Source organism: Peromyscus californicus, unplaced genomic scaffold (genome assembly GCF_007827085.1).
Source record: "Peromyscus californicus insignis strain IS unplaced genomic scaffold, ASM782708v3 Scaffold_15__1_contigs__length_86483966, whole genome shotgun sequence".
In the NCBI taxonomy this organism is placed as follows: Eukaryota; Metazoa; Chordata; class Mammalia; order Rodentia; family Cricetidae; genus Peromyscus; species Peromyscus californicus.
Genome location: NW_026294447.1, coordinates 21,303,456 through 21,323,503, shown reverse-complemented (window position 1 = coordinate 21,323,503; position 20,048 = coordinate 21,303,456). Strand labels below are relative to the sequence as shown.

The 20,048-nt window shown below is 42.6% G+C and overlaps 1 protein-coding gene across 3 annotated transcripts in view; it reads left to right on the top strand.

Annotated features, from left to right (window-relative positions):
- Heatr5a (HEAT repeat containing 5A) overlaps positions 1-20,048 on the top strand; it is a 119,621-nt gene that overhangs the window by 17,722 nt on the left and 81,851 nt on the right. For all 3 annotated transcript variants that reach the window (XM_052738501.1, XM_052738499.1, XM_052738500.1), the window contains exons 3-11: positions 710-921; positions 2,545-2,653; positions 4,563-4,712; positions 5,355-5,529; positions 11,595-11,752; positions 13,137-13,392; positions 14,379-14,534; positions 16,810-17,060; positions 19,668-19,779. In XM_052738501.1, the coding sequence (XP_052594461.1) occupies positions 710-921; positions 2,545-2,653; positions 4,563-4,712; positions 5,355-5,529; positions 11,595-11,752; positions 13,137-13,392; positions 14,379-14,534; positions 16,810-17,060; positions 19,668-19,779 (1,579 nt within the window). The remainder of the gene's footprint in view (positions 1-709; positions 922-2,544; positions 2,654-4,562; positions 4,713-5,354; positions 5,530-11,594; positions 11,753-13,136; positions 13,393-14,378; positions 14,535-16,809; positions 17,061-19,667; positions 19,780-20,048) is intronic.

Genomic DNA, 20,048 nt, shown 5'->3' with positions numbered 1-20,048 from the left:
GTCTGGATAGATGGCTCAGAGAGAGCACTGGCTGTTCTTCCAGAGGTCCTGAGTTCAATTCCCAGCACCCACATGGTGGCTCACAGCCATCCATAATGAGATCTGGTGCCCTCTTCTGGTGTGCAGGCATGAATGGAGGCAGAATGTTGCATACATAATAAATAAATAAATCTTAAAAAAAAATCTGTCTGCCAATTGAACAGACACTAACTTATAGAATTGAGGCCTGAGTGAGCACCCAGGTGCCATTAGCGTGGCAGTGACTGTTTCAGAGCGCACACAGGTAGACTAGAGCGACACTGTGAGCATTTGTGTGCATTCACGTGTAAAAAGAAAATGGTGCTGGTCTTAGGAAGCCACTGCAGGGTCAGCTCTTGCTTTGGGTTGTAGGCCGTTGCCTTACACTGCTCACATAAGTGAATAGGGGAGTTGGCTCAGTCAGAAGCTGTGACATCACAAATTGTGTGTCTGTCAAGCAGACTTAGGAAGCAGAGCCCTGTCTTTGTGAATGGACTGCCGTGTGTTTCAGTTTCCTTTTTGGTGGCAGAAAAGCGAAGAACCACTTGTGAGTAAAGCACAGTGCCTGAGTCTCCAGCTTGCTTGTGATCCGCACTCAGGATAACCTTGGGCTTTCCTGGGGAAGGTTTGTACTGTGCAGTCCCGGGTAGTTATTTTAACTTGCCGTTGTCTCTTGTGTCTCCATTTGTAGAACGATATAAGGGAGAAGCAGAAGACTCTGGTTGGACAGCTCTTGTCCTTGCTGAACAGCTCCCCGGGGCCTCCCACTCGCAGACTCCTGGCTCACAATCTAGCCACACTTTATAGTATTGGAGACACGTTTTCTGTGTATGAGACAATTGATAAGTGCAATGATCTTATTCGTAGCAAAGATGACTCTCCAAGTTACCTTCCCACCAAACTGTAAGTTAAACATTGGAACCCAACAATACAAAATACTGTTTCCTTGTGTGATTTTTCTAAAGTATATAGATATACTAATAATAGCCTATTTTACACTCGTTTTGAAATTGAGCATAAATTCATTTTGTTTTGATTTTTCTTTTATTATTTTTTTCTTTTATTTTATGAGACAGGGTCTCTCTAAGTAGTTCTGGCTATCCTGGAATTCCTTATGTAGATTTGCCTGGCCTTGAACTCAGAGATCTGCCTGTGTCTGTCTCCTGAGTTCTGGCATAAAGGCGTTTGCCACCGTGCCCAGCTTGAATTTCTAATCTATGAAAACAAAAACAAAACAAAACCAAAAAATCAACTTTTATCTTGGCAATGGTGGCACACACCTTTGATCCCAGCACTTGGGAGACAGAGGCAGAGGCAGTCAGCTCTATGAGTTTGAGGCCAGCCTGGTTCCAGGACAGCTGGAGCTACACAGAGAAACCTGTCTTGAAAAACCAAACCAGCCAAACAAAAAAACTCACAGTATCTTCCTGTCAAGAAAGTCCTTTTAAGCATATTTTAGGGGAGCTGGAGAGATGGCTCAACCGTTAAGGTCCTTGTTGCTCTTACAGAAGACTCAGCTTCAATTCTCAGCATCCACATATTTGTTGGCTCACAACTACCTGTAACTCCAGTTCCAGGGAATTCAGGGACCTCTTTTCATCTCCACAGGCACCAAGAGTACATATGGTACACATACACTCGTGCAAGCAAAACACCCATACACATAAAGTAATTTAAAAAAAATTAGAGGCTAAGACTCTATAACTCAGTAGTAGAATACTTGCCTAGCATTCAGAAGGCCCTGGATTAAGTACCAATAAGAGTAAGATGGAATGTCACTCATGGCCTTTTCTTTAATTCCTGATACTGTAATTAATAACAACAACAACAACAATAGCAAAGACTAATTAAGACATAGTAAGTCACTGAGCAGCGGGGGCCCTGTAATCCCAGCACTCGGGAGGCAGAGCCAGGCGGATCTCTGTGAGTTCGAGGCCAGCTGGGTCATTAGAGTGAGATCCAGGACAGGCACCAAAACTACACAGAGAAACCCTGTCTCGGACAAAAAACCCCAAAAAAACAGACAGGGTAAGTCTAGCTTTGAGATTAAAAACGTCTTCCTAAGTTTTTGGTAGGTGAGTGTTTAAGAATGTGTTTTCAGTTCTTCAGATTTTGTTTATTCTTTTATCAAGTTCTTAGTAAACTAAGACAAAAAATATAAGTGAATGATACTTCATCACAGTTAAAAGCGTTTTAGGGAGGTGGAGAGATTCCTCTTTGGAAGGCCTTAGTTAGATTCCTATCCCCCAGGGTCAGGCAGCCCACGATTCCTGTAACTCTAGCTCCAGGGCAAATCTGATTTCCCCCGTGGCTTTTGTGCGCACTGCTCTCACATGCACAAACGTGGACACAGGCATTCATATAACTGCATCATTTTTAACATTTTAGTATCTGAGGATACTTCCTAAAAGTAGGGCCACCAAGAATGGCAGAAGTTTTAATAGTCACGTTTACATAGTATTAAGATGTTTATACCACCACCCTTTCTTGGTCGTGACTTCGTTTCTGGTTTCAATGTTGTTTCAGTGCTGCTGTGGTGTGTTTGGGTGCCTTGTACAAGAAGTTGGGTAGAGTACTGGCTAACGCCTTTACTGATACAGTGGGGAATATTCTTAAAGCTATGAAGAGTGCAGAGGTAAGTGCAGCTGAAGAATTCCATGCTCGCATCTTATGTGTTTGTGTCTTCCGCAGTCAGTAAAAGGTTTACGTTCTTTAAGCATGCAGAGGTAGCTGTGTACCTTTATCTATAAATTAAATATATCTAGGCTGTGTGTAATGCCTGGAAAATAGATTAGTTATTCTCATTGGAAAGGAATAAGCAGTGTGTAGCTAGAGGGAAAGGCATGGGGGTGGGGGACGAGGACCTAGAGGGCCTTTTAATGCCAGGCCAACAGTATAGTCTCAGCTTTTTCCTCTTGATACTACACATTACTCCTGGAGCACCTTTTGTTTTTAAGACTGACTTAATTTAACTTCCAAGATCCTGTAAGCTCTCAACAGCTATAGTTTTACCAGTTTTTAAATTAAACCAATATATTAATAAAAACATTTAAGTCCTAATATTTAAGACTAAATATTAAATTCCTGATATTTAGGAATAATGCTAAAAGATCACAACAGTTGTTCTTCTTTCTTTCTTTAGAGAAGCAGTCTAGAAAATAGCTCTGAAGTCATTTATAGAAAGATAGGCCAGCTTCGCATTTCTGAAATGTTACAAGAGGAAACATAAGGAAATTAAAAAGAAACCCCATTAAATGTAAGATTTGTACTAGAGTAAACACCTTCAGGTCTGAAGTCTGCACTACTGAACTGGTGAGGGACCTGTCCTGCAGAATTCTTCTCAGCAGTGTTTTCCAAAAGATTGTTGATGTTTGGGAAGGCTTTCTGCATCAATGAATTTGGTTTTGCCCATGGAAGGGGAAATTCTCAACAAGCCCCACCTCCAGACAAAGAACTGCACACAGCCTCTGAGTCTTGAGAGAATTGGTGTTCACCAGTGCTGAGCCCGTTTGTTATCCAGGACGAGTGGTCAGCCCTGAAGTCATTCATATGAGCAAGCGCGAAAAGGACTCAGCAGGGTGTGTGTGTGTGTGTGTGTGTGTGTGTGTGTGTGTGTGTGTGTGTGTGTGTGTGTGTGTGTGTGTCTGAGTTTTTTATTTATTTATTTATTTATTTATTTTTTGGTTTTTCGAGACAGGGTTTCTCTGTGTAGCTTTGCGCCTTTTCCTGGAACTCACTTGGTAGCCCAGGCTGGCCTCGAACTCACAGAGATCCGCCTGGCTCTGCCTCCCGAGTGCTGGGATTAAAGGCATGCGCCACCACCGCCCGGCGAGTTTTTTATTTTTATTTTATGTGTATGAGTGTTTTGCCTACATGTATGTATGTGTACCACATGCGTGCCTGGTGCTCCTTGGAGGCCAGAAGAGGCATTTGATCCCATGGAACTGGAGTTACAGATGATTGTGAACTGCTATGTTGGTGCTGAAAACGGAACCTGGATCCTCTGCTAGAGCAGTCAGTGCTCTTAACCGATGAGCCATCTCTCCAGCCCCCTGCCCCCCTTTTTTTGATGGTGAGATTGGATGCAGAGCCTGGTGCATGCTAGACAAGAGCTCTCACTGAGGTACAGCTATGGGTCAGGTTTGAGCCTCACAGAGTGCTGGGATTCTGTTATAGTGAGATGTAATATGTACAGATAGTACTTTTTAAATAGAAAAGTAAATGGTTAGTGTTTGTTTGTTTTGTTTTGTTTTTGTTTGTTTTTTTGAGACAAGGTCTCTCTGTGTAACTCTGGCTGTCCTGGAACTTGCTCTGTAGACCAGGCTGGCCTCGAACTCAGAGAGATCTGCCTGCCTCTGCCTCCTGAATGCTGGGATTAAAGGCATGTGTCACCACTGATGGTCAATGTTTCTTAGTGTCAGAATAAGCTGGTCAGTACATAAAGAAACCTGAATTTTCTTCTATCTGAAGTAAGCTCCGTGTGTAATGCTGCCCTCTCTCTGGACTTTCCACTGTTCTTTACATTGTTCTTTTCTTTCTGGCAGTCTCAAGGCCGCTATGAGATCATGCTGAGTCTGCAGAGTATGCTGACTGGACTGGGAGCTGCTGCTGCACCTTGCCACAGGGATGTTTACAAAGCTGCTCGGTCCTGCTTAACAGACAGATCCATGGCTGTCCGCTGTGCTGCTGCCAAGGTAAATATCTAACTGCCACTTGCCTAAACCATGTACGAAGAGAGTGAAGTCCCCTCTGAGCGCATTAGGCTCAGCCACCTGATGTTAGAGCTGTGGCCTTGGAAATTAGCTCATGGGGTCTGGTGCTGACATGTGTGGAACCACAGGCCAGAGAGTTAGATGAACTTCCCAAGGTTCATAGCTGTACCATATGCATTGCCAGGATAGGAATGGCAAGTTTCCACACTTCCAGATGCATTCTGTTTGCCGTGTGTCCCCTCTGTACATGTGTGAACTAAATGTGTATGTTAGAGTTATTATTGTTCCAGATTAGTTTCATTTTTAAAAAGTTATCCTTGACACAGTTGACTGGGCAGTACAGTGAAGTCACTTGTTATTGCTGGATTTATTACCACAGTTGTCATATTTAACAGGTTGTCTCTAAAGGTGTTGTTTTAATGTGCTCTGGGAAGTAGAAGGGGCTTGTCCTCTCACTTTCCTTGTTCTTACGTATATGGGTTTTAATAGTTCCTGGTTATTCCTGTATACATATAAAATACTGTGAAATTGTGTTTTTGTTAGACCATTATATTTCTACAACTTAGATATGCACCTGACATTTCTATTTTGTTTTTTCATTAACTTGTGTGTACATTTGCATAGTGTCTTCTTGAACTCCAGAATGAGGCCATCTTTATGTGGAGCACAGACCTGGACAGTGTGGCCACACTATGTTTTAAGTCCTTTGAAGGTTCCAATTATGATGTGAGGATTTCAGTTTCAAAGCTACTGGGCACAGTGTTGGCTAAAGCTGTAATTGCTAAGCATCCAGGAGCAGGTAAAGTTATTTAATTATTTTCAGAGTGTCTTCTTTAACTCTCCTCTGTTGATAAATACATGTAGCATTACAGCTACCCATTCTTAATATTCGAAAAGCAGAATATAAGTCAGTTGCCGTTCACAAACATTGCTATAGGTCCTAAGATGTCATTCTCAAATGATTCAGTAAAAAAAATTAGAGGATAAAAATCCAAACAATTCTTAAAGTGTAGTATGCTTTATTCAGTTATTGTCTTTTAAAAAAATGATTTTAGGCTGGGTGTGGTGGAACCACACCTTTAACCCCAGCACTCAGGAAGCAGAGGCAGGCAGATCTCTGATTTCGAGGCCAGCCTGGTCTATGAATCAAGTTACAGGACAGTCAGGACTACATAGAGAAACCCTATTTCAAAAGAAACAAAACAAAACAAAAAAAGAATATTGATGTAATTTTGTTATTTCAATGAGACATAAGACCAAATTTTGAAAATTATTTTAAGGCTGTATTTTATTACATTTGGTTTGTTATTTTCTAGGTTGGTATAAGGACATAGCTGATGTGGATAATTTCAAACAGATGTATGGAATTTATTCTGTTTGGACAGTTTTGTTTTGTTAGTTTCATTCCCTCTTTATATTCTCTAAGCAGTAAGTGAGGAAGGGCCATTTTTAAAACCAAAGATTCCATATTCAGTATATGCAAAGCACTGATGGATAACTGAAAACTTTGTCCTTGTGTCCTCAAAGATAAAAAGCTCACACAAATGAAAACGTAACTTCTCTTGATCTTGGCTCAGATACCCTCAGACCAGAAGGCATAGCCTGAGCGGTTTTAAGGTGTGCAGAATCCTAAAGCCCACCTAAATTCTTACTTCAGTCGTTTCATATAACTTGTGTGTACATTATTTGAAAAACATTACTGTAGAAGTGATGCATTGCTATCTACAGAAAGAGTCTACTGTTCCTCTAAAACATTGCTCCTCAACTAGGGGTGAGAGAGGACGGAAGTGACAGCGTGTTAGGATCCCAGAGGAACAGTAGCAAATCTTTAGGTCCAACCTTCTCCTTCTCTAAGTGAGACCCACAGCCCTAAAGGTCTGACAGGAAACTTCATAGTCTTGTGATTCACTCAGATGCTCTTATTTGGAGGGGTCAAGCGGCCTATACTGGGAAGAACACACACACACACACACATACACACACCCCAAACCAGGAAAAAAAGAATTGCATTTAAAAGGTAAAAAAAACTTAGTCACCTAAGAAATTGAGATTAGAACCTATGTTTATTCAAACTCTCTTAAAAATGTCATTACATACCTCCACAGATTGTCTTTGCAGTAGTACACAGATGGACCGAAAAGCACAATGTGGAATTTCATAATAAAAGTGCACAGTATTTAACCTGTGCCGCCTGTAGAAGCAATGAAATAAGACTACACAAAGGAAGAATCAGCTGTACTCTCAGTGAAACTTTGTCCTACTCTTTTGTTGGAGACTCATTTTGCATCTTTAAATTCTACCTTGTTGTGTAGCTACAAGGTGATCTACAAGTCATAGTAGTGTTATGTTTTTTATTTTGTTTTATTGAGAGTATCCCAGGCCAGCCTTGAACTTGTGATGCAGTTGAGGATCATCTTGAACACCTGATTCTCTTCCATCACCTCTGAGTGTTGGAATCACAGGCGTGTGCCAGCATGCCAGTTCCATGCAGTGCTGGGGATCAAACCCAGGGCTGTGTGCCCTTGAAGAAAGCGCTTTACCAACTGAGTAGCTTCCACAGCCTAGCTCACTTCTTATACGATGTTCTTGAAATCTATCCATGTTTTATCTTACATTCCATAATTCCTTTTTTGAAAGAGTCAATATTATTCTGTTGTGTGCATATGCTATGTCTGATTTACCTGTTGATGGTCATTTAGATTGTTCCCACATGTATCTTAGCTATTGAGAATAGGATTGCAGTAAATACGAGAGTACTAACCTCTCTGTATGTCAGTCAGGTTCTCTAAAGGAATAGATGTGATAGAATAAACATGTATATTAGAGTGACTCATAGGCTGTGGTCCAAGTAGTTCAACAATGGCTGTCTCCTGACAGAAATGCCAAGGCCCTGGTAGCTGTTTGGTCCACAAGACTGGCTGTCTCAGCAGTCCTAATCTGGCGTTATAGTCCCATGGAAGGTCCTAGAGAGCTGCCAGATTTTAGTCCTTGCTGGAGTCCTGAAGGTTCTAACAGCAGTGAGGGAAATGGCTTAGCAACAGAATAGATGATCTTGCCAGTAAGAATGAGGACCAAGATGCCAAAGGGCCCCAGCCGCAAGCTCAGCCGTCTCGCGTTCATCGCTCACCCCAAGCTCGGGAAGCGGATTAGAAGCTACATGGCCAAGGGTCGTAGACTCTGCCAGCCAAAGCCCAAGGCTCAAACCAAGGCAGAGGCCTCAGCTCCGGCTCAGGCTCCCAAAGGTGCCCAGGCCCCTGTGAAGGCCCCATAGAAAAGGTTTCTGTCTGCCAGACAGATGGACTGGTGTGACACACCTACACACTATATGCAGATGATCAGGACCCCATGCTGTTTTTACAAATAAACTTGAGGCAGGATCTGTTAAAAAAAAAAAAAAAAAAAAAAAAAAAAAAAAAAGAATGAGGACAGACAGACAGACAGAAAGCAACAATTTCCTTCTTCAGTGTCTTTTTATGTGGGCTTCCACCAAAGATGTGGCCCAGATTTAGGGTGGGTCTTCCACCTCAAAAAATCCAAACAAGAAAAATTCTAACAATGTAGCCAGAGTTTTCCTGTCCTGCCACCTGCTCCCAAATAAACACACTGAGGCTTATATTAATTACAAATGCTCGGCCAATAGCTCAGGCTTGTTATTAGCTAACTCTTTCATTTAAATTCACCCACATTTCTTATCTACGCTTTGCCACATGGCTTGATACCTTTTTTCAGTACAGCATGCCCATCTTGCTTCCTCTGATGACTCTGGGCTCCCCCATTCTTCCCCCCAGCATTCTCAGTTTGGCTTTGCCGCCTAACCTTATTCTGTTTAGCTATTGGCCAATCAGCTTATTTATTAAACCAATCATAGTGACATATATTCACACAATGTAAAGAAATATTCCACATCACAAGTGTGCCCAGCTGCTTGGGTTTTAGTTCATTCCAGTTGTAGGCCAGTTGACAATCAAGATTAGCCATCATACTTTGGAAACCTGGTTTCAGTTCTCTTAAGTAAATATTCACAAACGGGATGGCTGTATCATTACAGTGCTTCTAGTTTTAATTTTTTTCCTTGGGATTTGTAGGTTTGCCCCACTATATTTAGTTTATACACACCAGGGATAAAACCCAGGGCTTTGTGTATGCTAGCCAAGCACTACATCCCCAGAGCGGAGCCTTCCTTCTGGATACTTATTCATAGGTCTCCTGTGACTCCTCTGGCACTTAGCATCTGTCCAACTGAGCTATAAGTATATCCAGTTGAGGGTCTGGAGCATGCTCAGTTCTGGGGTGGAGAATAGAAAGTTCAAGATGAGCCTTGAGCATCTTGTGCCAAAACCAGGGAGCCTCTGTATTGCAGAGAGATGCCTCCTGGTCAGATCCAGGGCAGGGTTATTATCAAAATGACAGAAACCTTTATAACCTGTTGAGTAAAGGGATCTGTGTGTCCATGCTGAGTCTAGGGAGGTTGGGAGAAGGTGTAGCTAGAGTTTTTCTGCCTGGCCCACAGTCAGGGCAAATCTCTCTCACCCTCCAGTCCCACAGCCTCTCAGACCCGACCAAGTAAACACAGAGACTTATATTGGTTTCAAACTGTATGGCCGTGGCAGGTTTCTTGCTAACTGTTCTTACAGCTTAAATTAATCCATTTCTTTTTTTTTTTTTTTTTTGAAATTAATCCATTTCTATTAATCTATACCTTGCCACGTGGCTTGTGGCTTACCGGTACTTTACATCTTCCTTGTCCTGATGGCGGCTGGCAGTGTCTCTCTCACCCAGCTTTCTGTTCTCTCAATTCTCCTCTCTGTTAGTCCCGCCTATACTTCCTGCCTGGCCACTGACCAATCAGTGATTTATTCATTGACCAATCAGCAACACATTTGACATACAGACCATCCCACAGCAGAAGGGAAGAGCTGCTTTCACATGGTGGCATGGCAGCTGGCCGATACAGAAGAAGGAGGATGGAAAGGACCTTTGTGCAGTTGTAGTAACAGTCTACACAGGAGTTCCCGGTGGATTGTGGGTGGAAGTTGTCTAGTACTTTCAAGTAATCTCATGGCAGATAGGTAGAGAAGGCTAGCCTTACTCAGATGTTCAAAGCTGAACTACAGAGAGAGGAACTGTATCGATTAAGTGGTTCTCTGCCAGAACTCTGAGAAAATACCAGACTCATTGAAATCAGAGCCAGTCTATGAAACAACTGGCCAAAATCTAGTCTTCAAAATGAGAAAGAATGAACTATGAGGAGCCCAGGTACAAAGTGTTTGGGAGTTGACTGTACCCTCCTGCAGCTTTCCTTTCTTTCTTTCTTTCTTTTTGATTTTTGTAATTTGAGAGATTTTTAAAAATCATAACATCCCAGATGTAATCTTCTGAGACCCACACTCCCCTTCCCAGACTCCCCTTGGTCCCTTAGCTTGACTTTCCAGTCACTTGTAGTGGCTCCGTCTCCGACTGTGCCCCTCCCTACTCTGTTGTCACCAGAGTACCAGAGGAACAGATTTTACCTCCCTTTCTCCTGGTGGTCCCTTTGGCTCTCACCTTTACAGTGATGACCTACAAGGTCGTTGTATTCTCTCTCTCTCCCTCTCCATGCCGTGCTCTCTCTGTCTTCTCCTCTGGCCTGTCTGTCAGCTGACCGTCATGGCTGCATCCACACTGCTCTGCTCCAACTCGGGCACTCAGCATTGCTCTTTGAAGTCTTTTTGAAAGAAAAGGCCTAGACACTGTTTCCAGACGCACACATGCCTGGTCCCTGCACTCTGACCTTGTTCCCATCGCCCTTCCAGTGAGTCTCTCTGAAACCCCCTGCATCACCCACAGTATCCCCGCCTGGTCTCTGCTTTGTGCCAGTCACTGTTCAGTGCACTGCCGATTGTGTCCCGATGTTCACTGTTCACCTTCCTGGGATGTGGACACGGGGAAGAGGTTTGCACTGTTCACTAATGTTTCTCCAGGATCCAGCAGATTCTCATTTTCCAGGTAGTTTCCTCTTCTTTAGACTCTCGAGTAGATTTTAATGGAAGTTAATTTCTCTGCTACTGTATGACTTGAGTTTATGGGATCTGAGCTTTTTACCACTGGTTTTCAGATGGTAAGAGAAAAGTGAGTCTTTTTCTAAGGTTTTATTTTCAAGATGTTCATAATGAGAAATTCAGAAATATCAGACAAAAGACAGTCTTGATCTCCTGCCCTAACTGGCCTTTTAACAGTTAAAGCCTAAGAGCCAATTTTAGTAGTTGTAATGATACTAAGATTTTATTTAAGAGACTGACAGAATAATAAAAGTTATACTTGCCAGTTGAGAAATTTTAACAGGAAAACATGATGGTTACTTTATGTAAATTTCATTAAAAGTTATAGAACATTTGGAAAACTTCATGTTTTAATTTCTTCAGTATTTCTGTTTTTTTAAGATTTTTAAATTTCTTTTTAACTGTGTGTTGTATATGTATGGGAGTTTGTGCCTATGAGTGCAGTTCCTGTGGAGACTTTGGATCTCTTGGAGCTGAAGTTCCAGCCACCTGAAGTGCATGCTGGGAACCGCTCGGGTTCTCTGCTACAGCACTGTGTGCTGTCTCTCCGGCCCCTCTTTAGTGTTTCAGATCTTCAAAGCACTGTTGCATTTCTGTTTGTGATGGCGCATTTTGTTTTATGTTTTCTCTTATTTTGAGAGTGTGTTTGCCTTTTTGTTTCTTTGAGGAAAGAAAGCAGGGGAGCAGAGACCATGTATAAATGTGGCTGGAGGTGTAGCTCAGCAGCAGAGCATGTGCTTAGCATGCCCAGATCCCTGGATGGGTCTCCAGCACTAAAACGTGGTCTGCAAACTATGAATTGCTGTTTTGTTCTTTGTCATGGCAGCCTCGAGGCAAAGTGCGCGCAGAGTCTCTCTGGAGGAAGTTCTGGAATTGCTAGGAACGGGCTTTCTGCGTGGGAGTTCAGGATTCCTTCGAGCCAGTGGAGATATGCTGAAAGGAAGCAGTTCAGTCAGCAGGGACGTTCGGGTTGGAGTTACTCAGGTTGGAATCACAAATTGGTGACCTACGGGCAAATCCCACTGGCCTGTAGTGAAAGTTTTAGTGTCTGACTCCACAGTGCAAGGTTGCTAGTTATACTCCTGTTTACAGATAGATATGGTGAAGCTAAAATATTTTTTGAAAACAAGGTTACACATTAAGAGACTCTTGTAACCCAAATGTGGTTTTAATTGTTAGTAAGGGGTTTTACTGATTTCCTTTAAATCATAATCAGTTTTTTCCTTTCCTGGTGCTGCCGTATGTCTATGGCTTAACATCTCTTCCACTGTGTTTATGTACGCTCATGCAGTACAATTTAAATATTAGTACTTATTATTTAATGTGTCATATAACATCTTATAAGATTTTAACTCCTACAAAAGATTATGGCATGGAGTCTATATTTTTGCTGTGTAATTTTCCGTCCTAAACACAAATTTTAAAGCAAAACTGTTGGAAAGGTTTCTTAGAGTCAAACAATGCAAGACCACTGCATGCTCGTCCTAAGCCGTCTTTTTCCTGAGTGTTATGAGTCAGCACAGGCAGTGCGTTAGGGACGTTGTTGCTGGACTGGAGGTGACGCTCACCCAGCAGAGCACGCTCCCATGTACAAGCACAGGCAGTGCGTTAGGGACGTTGTTGCTGGACTGGAGGTGACGCTCACCCAGCAGAGCACGCTCCCATGTACAAGATCCGAGGTGGACCCTAACATTTACTAAGTCCAGCCAAAAAGGAAGTCAGTGCATGCTGAAGATTTTAAATGAACAATTTAAAATCAACGAAAAACCCACCTGCTTCCTGATGGATTGTGCTGTATGACTAGTTCGTGAATGTGTATGTGAGAGCTTCCCAACGTGACTGTATACTGTTTCCTTGTCCATATTGCTTAAGAAGACTGCTGTCTCTGCATCTGCAGTAAGAAACCATTAACATTCGTGGGGATAAAGAACAAGAAGATGACTGCAAACTCCTTAGTGTCTAGAACAAGATTTGGGGTTACGGTATTGGAGGGTAGCTCATAGATTTTGTGCTCGTGTATCTGAATTTGGCTTGCTTGTTCAGGAGGTCGAATGGCTTGAAGCCTTTGTTCCCAGAAGCCAGGGATACATTTTACAACCTAGCTGGCAGTATCTCTCTGCTGAACATTCAGCAGAGCCTGACCAAAGTAGAACAGAGGTGCAGCCTTGGTGGAGTCTGCATCGACGGGCTGTAGCTTCAGTCTTGCCACAAACAAACAAGAACTAACGCTGCACTAACGTGTACCAAGACTAAGTCAGAAAGGGATACAGTGTGTAGGGGAAATTCTGCATGGTTTTGTGAACAAAAAAAAAAATTGATTTGCAACTGAAATGATTGAATTTTGAAGATGAAATTGCTTTCTTTTTAGGCTTACGTGGTATTTGTTTCAACATTAGGAGGAGCTTGGCTAGAGAAGAATTTTGCTGTCTTTCTTTCTCATATCCTAAGCCTTGTATCACAGTTGAATTCTAAAGCCACTCAAACCCAGATTGATGCTGTCTGCTGTCGCCGGTGTGTTTCATTTATCCTTCGAGCCACTATAGGAGGCCTTCTCGGAGAAAAGGCTCAGATTGCTGCTGCAAAGGATATTTGCCAGACCATCTGGAAGCTGAAGAAAGTTATGGGTATGGATCTACTGAAAGAGTCTGGCTTACCAGTGTCAGAACCACCCCTTTGAAAAAGCGATCCTGCTGTATTACTATATGAACAAAAATACTTTAAGTTTATTATTTATTCATGTGTATATATGGCCATGTTCATGTGTGCTGTGTACACACATGCATGTTGAGTGCCCAAGGAGGCCAGAAGAGGGCATCAGATCCCCTGATTGTTGTGAGCCACCCAACTTGGGTGCTGGGAACCAAGTCCTCTGGAAGAGCGGCTAATGCTTTTAACCATTGAACCAATCACCTCTCCAGACCCATAACAAAAATCTTAAAGCTGGTCACGACAGTTGCTCAGAATTCATGTTATGGTTCCTACACAAGTTACGATTGCTGTTTTTAAACAAGCGATTTCAGGTTATATATTGTCCACTCTGATCACTCGGAGTATTATTTCACTTGGTCTTAGCTAAAAGATGGAGAAATGTTAATCCAGAGTTTTCTTTCTCATTGTCCATAGCTGACAGAGTAACAAGGGATCTGATCATGTTGCTTAAATTGAATCTTAGTTCCGGGGGCTAGAGAGTTGGCTCAGTGGTTAAGAGTACTTGTTCTGACAGAGGACCTTGATTCAATTCCCAGCACCCACGTGGTGACTCATAACTGTTTGTTACTCCAGTCCCAAGGGATCTGACACCTTCATCTGACCTCAGGCACCAAGCACATGTGTGTTGCACATACATGCATACAGGCAAAATGTTCATATGCATATAATAAAATAAATGATCTAAAAATATTTTTCAAGATATTATCTTAGTTCAAGGTCAGTTCATTCTCTATGCAATTTTGAATTTAAACATTCCACTTACCACCCAAGGGTTTCCTATTGATCAAGTGGATGATGTACTGTATTCACCTTGGCCCTTACGTTTTTCTGCTCCTAACACTGACTTCCTGTGATACATGTTTATAAAAGTGATGCATCAGTAATTCCTGTGTTTCTCCAGATGCTGTATTGAGTGATGGTAATTTGGAAACCCGTCTCAGTTCCACGGATGTAGCAGCCAGCCAACACACACTGGTTTGTGCATTACAAGAACTTGGAAATCTCATACACGGTCTTGGCACTACAGCCGCACCTTTGCTACAGGATTCCAGTACAGGTAGACCTGTTGTTTGTGGCTGTCTCAATACTCTATTTCACTTGTGCTTGAGGAGGGAATCCCCTTCATATGAGTAAGCTAGAGCAACCATATAAGCAACCATATCTGGTGGCTTACAACCACTGGTTAACTCTAGCTCCGAGATCTGATGCCCTTTTCTGGCCTCCCCAGGCACCGGCACGTACCCTCACACATAACACACATGAAATAAATCTTAAAAAGATGGGCCGGGCGGTGGTGGCGCACGCCTTTAATCCCAGCACTCAGGAGGCAGAGCCAGGCAGATCTCTGTGAGTTCGAGGCCAGCCTGGGCTACCAAGTGAGTTCCAGGAAAGGCGCAGAGCTACACAGAGAAACCCTGTCTCGAAAAACCAAAAAAAAAAAAAAGATGGATGGATGTCTGGATGGTTTTCTGGATTTGGGGATTTGGTGGTTGGTTTGCCTTTCTTCCCTTTTATAATTAAAGATTGTTCTCTGGCGAGGTGTGATGAGGTGCACACCTTTAATCTCAACACTCAGAAAGCAAAGGCTACCTAGTGAGATCCTCTCTTTACAAAACGCTGAGAAAGTTGTTTCCTAACTCTCCTCATTCCTCTTTCTGAAGACGTTTATTGTAATGGAAAAACTTAGAAGTAAGCCTGGACCTCTCCCCTGCAGTGGAAACCTCACTGTCTGTAGGGTACCTGTAATCATTGCCTCGGGGATCTTTATTTAATAAGTAGCCTTTATTTCGTTCTGAAGACAATTTTCCACCTTTTAGAATAATTTGTCAACAGTGTGACGTCCTCAGATAGCAGGAAGTTCACGCCTTTAAATCACACAACTCAGTGGTTTTGAGAGTTCACCACCCCGCTTAACTGCAGAATGTTTTAATCACCACGGAAGAGTATATCTGTCAGTGGCCATGCCTACCTGCCCTTCCCAGCCCGATGACTGCTCATCTACTTCCCAGTTCTGTCAGTTTATGTACTTAAGACGTTTCGTGTCAATGAAACGTGGTCTTTAGTGGCTGGTGTCTTATTTATAGTCCTTTCTGTGGCTTTGTTCTTTGTCATGATTCCTGCTAACTGCATACCTTTGTATGTACATAATATTTGTGTTTTAGGCTCTTTAAATTTCTATAGCAGTTGGCAGGAACTTCTATGTTTCAAAGAAGGTCTGCCTTGAATCATAATAAAGAGAAACTTTTTTGCTGTTCACTGTACTCTATCATGTTAGTGAGTTAGTGGGTTAGACCACTGAGGTCCTGGTGAAATCTTGATTTTAGAATTTGCTCTCGGGGCTGGAGAGGTGACTCAGCAGTTAAGAGCACTGACTGCTCTTCCAGAGAACCTGGGTTCAATTCCCAGCACCCATATGGTGGCTTACAACCATGTGTGACTCCAGTTCTAGAGTATCTTCTTCTGGCCTCTGGGTCCTGAGCATGTTTGTGCACAGACATATATTCAGGCAAAACACCCATACGCATCAAATAAAATTAAAAAATAAAAAAAAAAAAAAAAATAAAGAATTTGCTCTCAGATAAGGGCCACGCAGTAAGAAGTATTTTACTGTGTCTGTAATGTGCTAGAGAGATGTTTTTAGAGGAGCAAGTAAGCTGCAAAGATGGCTTAGAGGTTCAGAACATAACCCTGAGTTCCAACCCAGCACCCATGTCAAGCAGCTTACAACTGCTGGTAACTCCAGCTCCGGGGGATCCAGTGCCTCTGTCCTCTGCCGGTACCTGCACTCACATGAACATACACATAGTTAGAAGTAATAAAAGTCATCTTTCTTTAAAAGGGGGTTAAAGGTGACTTTGTTACGTATTGGTAATTTTAGTTCCTGGTACAATACTGAATTAATGATCCTCAAGGTAAAATATGAGAAACACCAAGAAATAAAAGCTTTCTTTTGTGTATTGATTTAGCATAAGCCCATTTTAATGAGCTAATGCTAGTAGTGACCTCTACATTAAAAAATAAAAACAGGCCAGTGGTGGTGCATGCCTTTGATCCCAGCACTCAGGAGGCAGAAGCAGGCAGATCTCTGAGTTCAAGGCCAATCTGTTCTGCAAAGTGAGTTCCAGGACAGCCAGGGCTGTTACACAAAGAACCCCTGTCTCAAAAAACAAACAAACAAAAAACAACAAATTGTTGAACTATGTCTCACCTTCTCCATTATAATTTGGCTTTCACAGAAGTGGTATATTTTGTATAGAGGTGGCTGTCATTCTTTTGACTGTGTGCGGCTTGAGTTCTGTCTGTTCATAAGTGATTGCTTTGCTCCCTTGCAGGCCTTCTGGACAGTGTCGTTGCGGTGGCCCTGCACCCTAGCCTCTCTGTCCGACTGGCAGCAGCGTGGTGTTTGCGCTGCATTGCTGTGGCCTTGCCTTCCCAGCTGACGCCTCTCTTAGACCGGTGCCTAGAACGGATCTCGGTACTGAAGTCTTCACCGGAAGCAGTGACTGGCTTTAGTTTTGCTGTGGCGGCTTTGCTAGGTGCAGTGACGCACTGTCCTTTAGGAATTCCTCATGGAAAGGGCAAGGTAATGATTTCGTTCTCTCTGGAGGGATGTGTTCATCCCTGAAAGTGGGTTGCTGTTGGTGTGTCCCCCAGTTAAGGTCACGTGGGACGGCTGTCTTAAGCAGTTGCCTGGTTATTCCTCATGTTGAACACTAGCAGCTCAGTCTCTCTGGAAAGTGATGGTTGTCCTCCCTTTTCTCAAGGAGTACTTCCTGACCGAGAATGCATAACTCACAGATGAGTATAGTGTGCACAGGTCCTGACTTTGACCCCACCGGGGTGAGGAAAGGGACACTTCCCATGCTTTTATTAGAAGGATCTCTGTGTAATAACACAATTTGCAGTGTATCTAGCCTCGCCATGTAATCTATTTAAAATCCCACTGAACACTCTGGTTTCTCAATAGTGTATATGTCTCTTGCCCTTTAAAATACCACTACAATCCTGACTGTGCCCACCTGTAAGGATCAGGAGTTGGCGAGTAGCCTGGACTATTTAGTGGAACCCTGTCTCAAAAAAAAAAAAAAAAGCAAAGGACAAATAGATTTAAGAAAGAAAACCTGAGTGTCATTCAATAAACTTAGTTATTGTCAATATTGGTGTTTTTACTTCTGAATTAGTTTACATATGGTTGTATAAAGTAGATAATTAATATTTTTAGGAGCTGAGATTTTCCATATAAGAAAAAAGAGAGCTATAGTTACAGAATCAAGAAAGTTAAATAAGGGGCTGGAGAGATGGCTCAGAGGTTAAGAACACTGGCTGCTCTTCCAGAGGTCCTGAGTTCAATTCCCAGCTACCACATGGTGGCTCACAACCATCTGTAATGAGATCTAGCACCCTCTTCTGGCATGCAGGTATACATGCAGACAGCACTCATACATTAAATATATATAAATAAATAATTTTTTTAAAAAAAGAAAGTTAAATAAAAGCCCATATGTTAAATTGAAATTATCACTATGAACTTGTAATTTTATTTCTTCAAAATAAATACTTACAGCGTTATTCTTTCTATTAAAAGCAGTAATTAACCAGTAATAGGGAATATCTTAATGATGAAACTGAGACTTTTAGTATCTTTCCCCTCTCCCTGAAAAAGAAATCAGAGCTCTCCAGGCCGTGGTCGCACACGCCTTTAATCCCAGCACTCGGGAGGCAGAGGCAGGCGGATCTCTGTGAGTTCCAGGCCAGCCTAGGCTAGATTGAGTTCCAGGACAGCCAAAGCTACACAAAGAGACCCTGTCTGGAAAAAGCAAAAACAAAAAAGAAAAAAGGGAAGAAAAAAAAAAGGAATCAGCCTTCTATTAAGGAGTTACATACATAACTTTATTACTGATTTTTATAATATATCCTCTATAAAAATTTCAGAAATTCCAAACGTATCTTTAGCATTATCAGTGTCATTATAGTAAAGTAGGTGACAACATGGAGAAGTACCTTTCATCCTATTTGTGTGAGTGTCCTGCCTGTGTGTGTCTGTGCACCGCATTCATGCCTGGTGCCCACCGAGGTCAGAGGACAGTGGTGGATCCCATGAAACTAGTTATAGATGATCGTAACCACCATGTGAGTGCTGGGCACTAAACATGGGTATTCTGCGAGAGCAGTAGGTGCTCTTAGCTGCCGTTCCATCTCTCCAGCCCCTCTTTTTAGTTACAGTCAGAGCTAACATGTTATCATTGTTGTGTGCATAAGTTTGTCCTCAAATCTCATTAATTCTGACCTCATGTGAAATTTCTTCTGAGAAAATGCCGCTTGTCCGGTTTGACTAAAATGGTGGTTCTGGCCTTCCATTTTCTGGGTGTCGTCTTCCCCTGTGAAGGCTGTGCTTAGCCTGTAAGGACTGTCCTTGAGGAACTGTAGATGCATCTCTCTCCTAAGCTTGCCATCTGTCCAGGGCCAAGTGGTAGCAGATTCTTTCTCAGACTCAGTACTCTTTAAACATACAGGATGCGGGCTGGAGAGATGGCTCAGAAGTTAAGAGTACTGCTTGCTCTTGCAAAGGTCCTGAGTTCAGTTCCCAGCAACCACATGGTGGCTCACAACCATCTGTAATGAGACCTGGTACCTCTTCTGGCCTGCAGGAATATATGCAGATAGAATACTATATACATAATAAATAAATAAATCTAAAAAAAAAAAACATACAGGATGCATGCATTTGAATACTTGGTTATTTCTCTGCTGTTCACACCATCCATTTTAGAGACTTTTAAAATGTAACAGTTTATGGAATCTTGCTCCACGGCTTTGGGAGGCCATTATGAGCCTTTAAGGTATCAAGTGTATAGAATCTTATAAAGGGAAACGTCTATGATGAACCTTTCTGATGAGTACTGACCAAAGAGGTTAACTGCTTAAAGTGAGTGAGAAGTCTAGACAGCTGCATTCTGAATAGCCTGCAGTCCTGTCACTGTGCGCCACCAAGCACTGTGCCTGTCTGTGTACAGTTTCACTTTCTAGTATTTCACCTTGAAAACTGACTTACAGTCTCTCCTGTGTGCTGTCCTATCGTGTACTTTACACTTCACTATACAGAAGAGCCAGTTCTCCAGAGGTCGGGATTCGTTTCTTTCGCTTGCCTACTGGTTTGTGACCTGACCCTATTACGTTGTTCTCTCCACAGGTTGTCATGGCATTAGCGGAGGATTTGCTGTGTTCTGCTGCTCAGAACAGCCGCCTGTCCCTGCAGCGCACACAAGCGGGATGGTTGTTGATTGCTGCTCTCATGACGTTAGGTAACATTCCATAATAATGAAATGATTCTGTTTTCTGGATCTAACGGCTGCTTTTACTGTATATCAGAATTTAAATAACCACACAAACATTTATCTTGTGCTGGCTTTAAGAAGATGCCCGGGCCGGGCGGTGGTGGCACACGCCTTTGATCCCAGCACTCAGGAGACAGAGGCAGGCCTTTCTCTGTGAGTTCAATGACAGCCAGGGCTTCATAGTCCCAGGCTAGCCAGGATTTCATAGTAAGACCCTGTCTGAAAGAGCACCACTA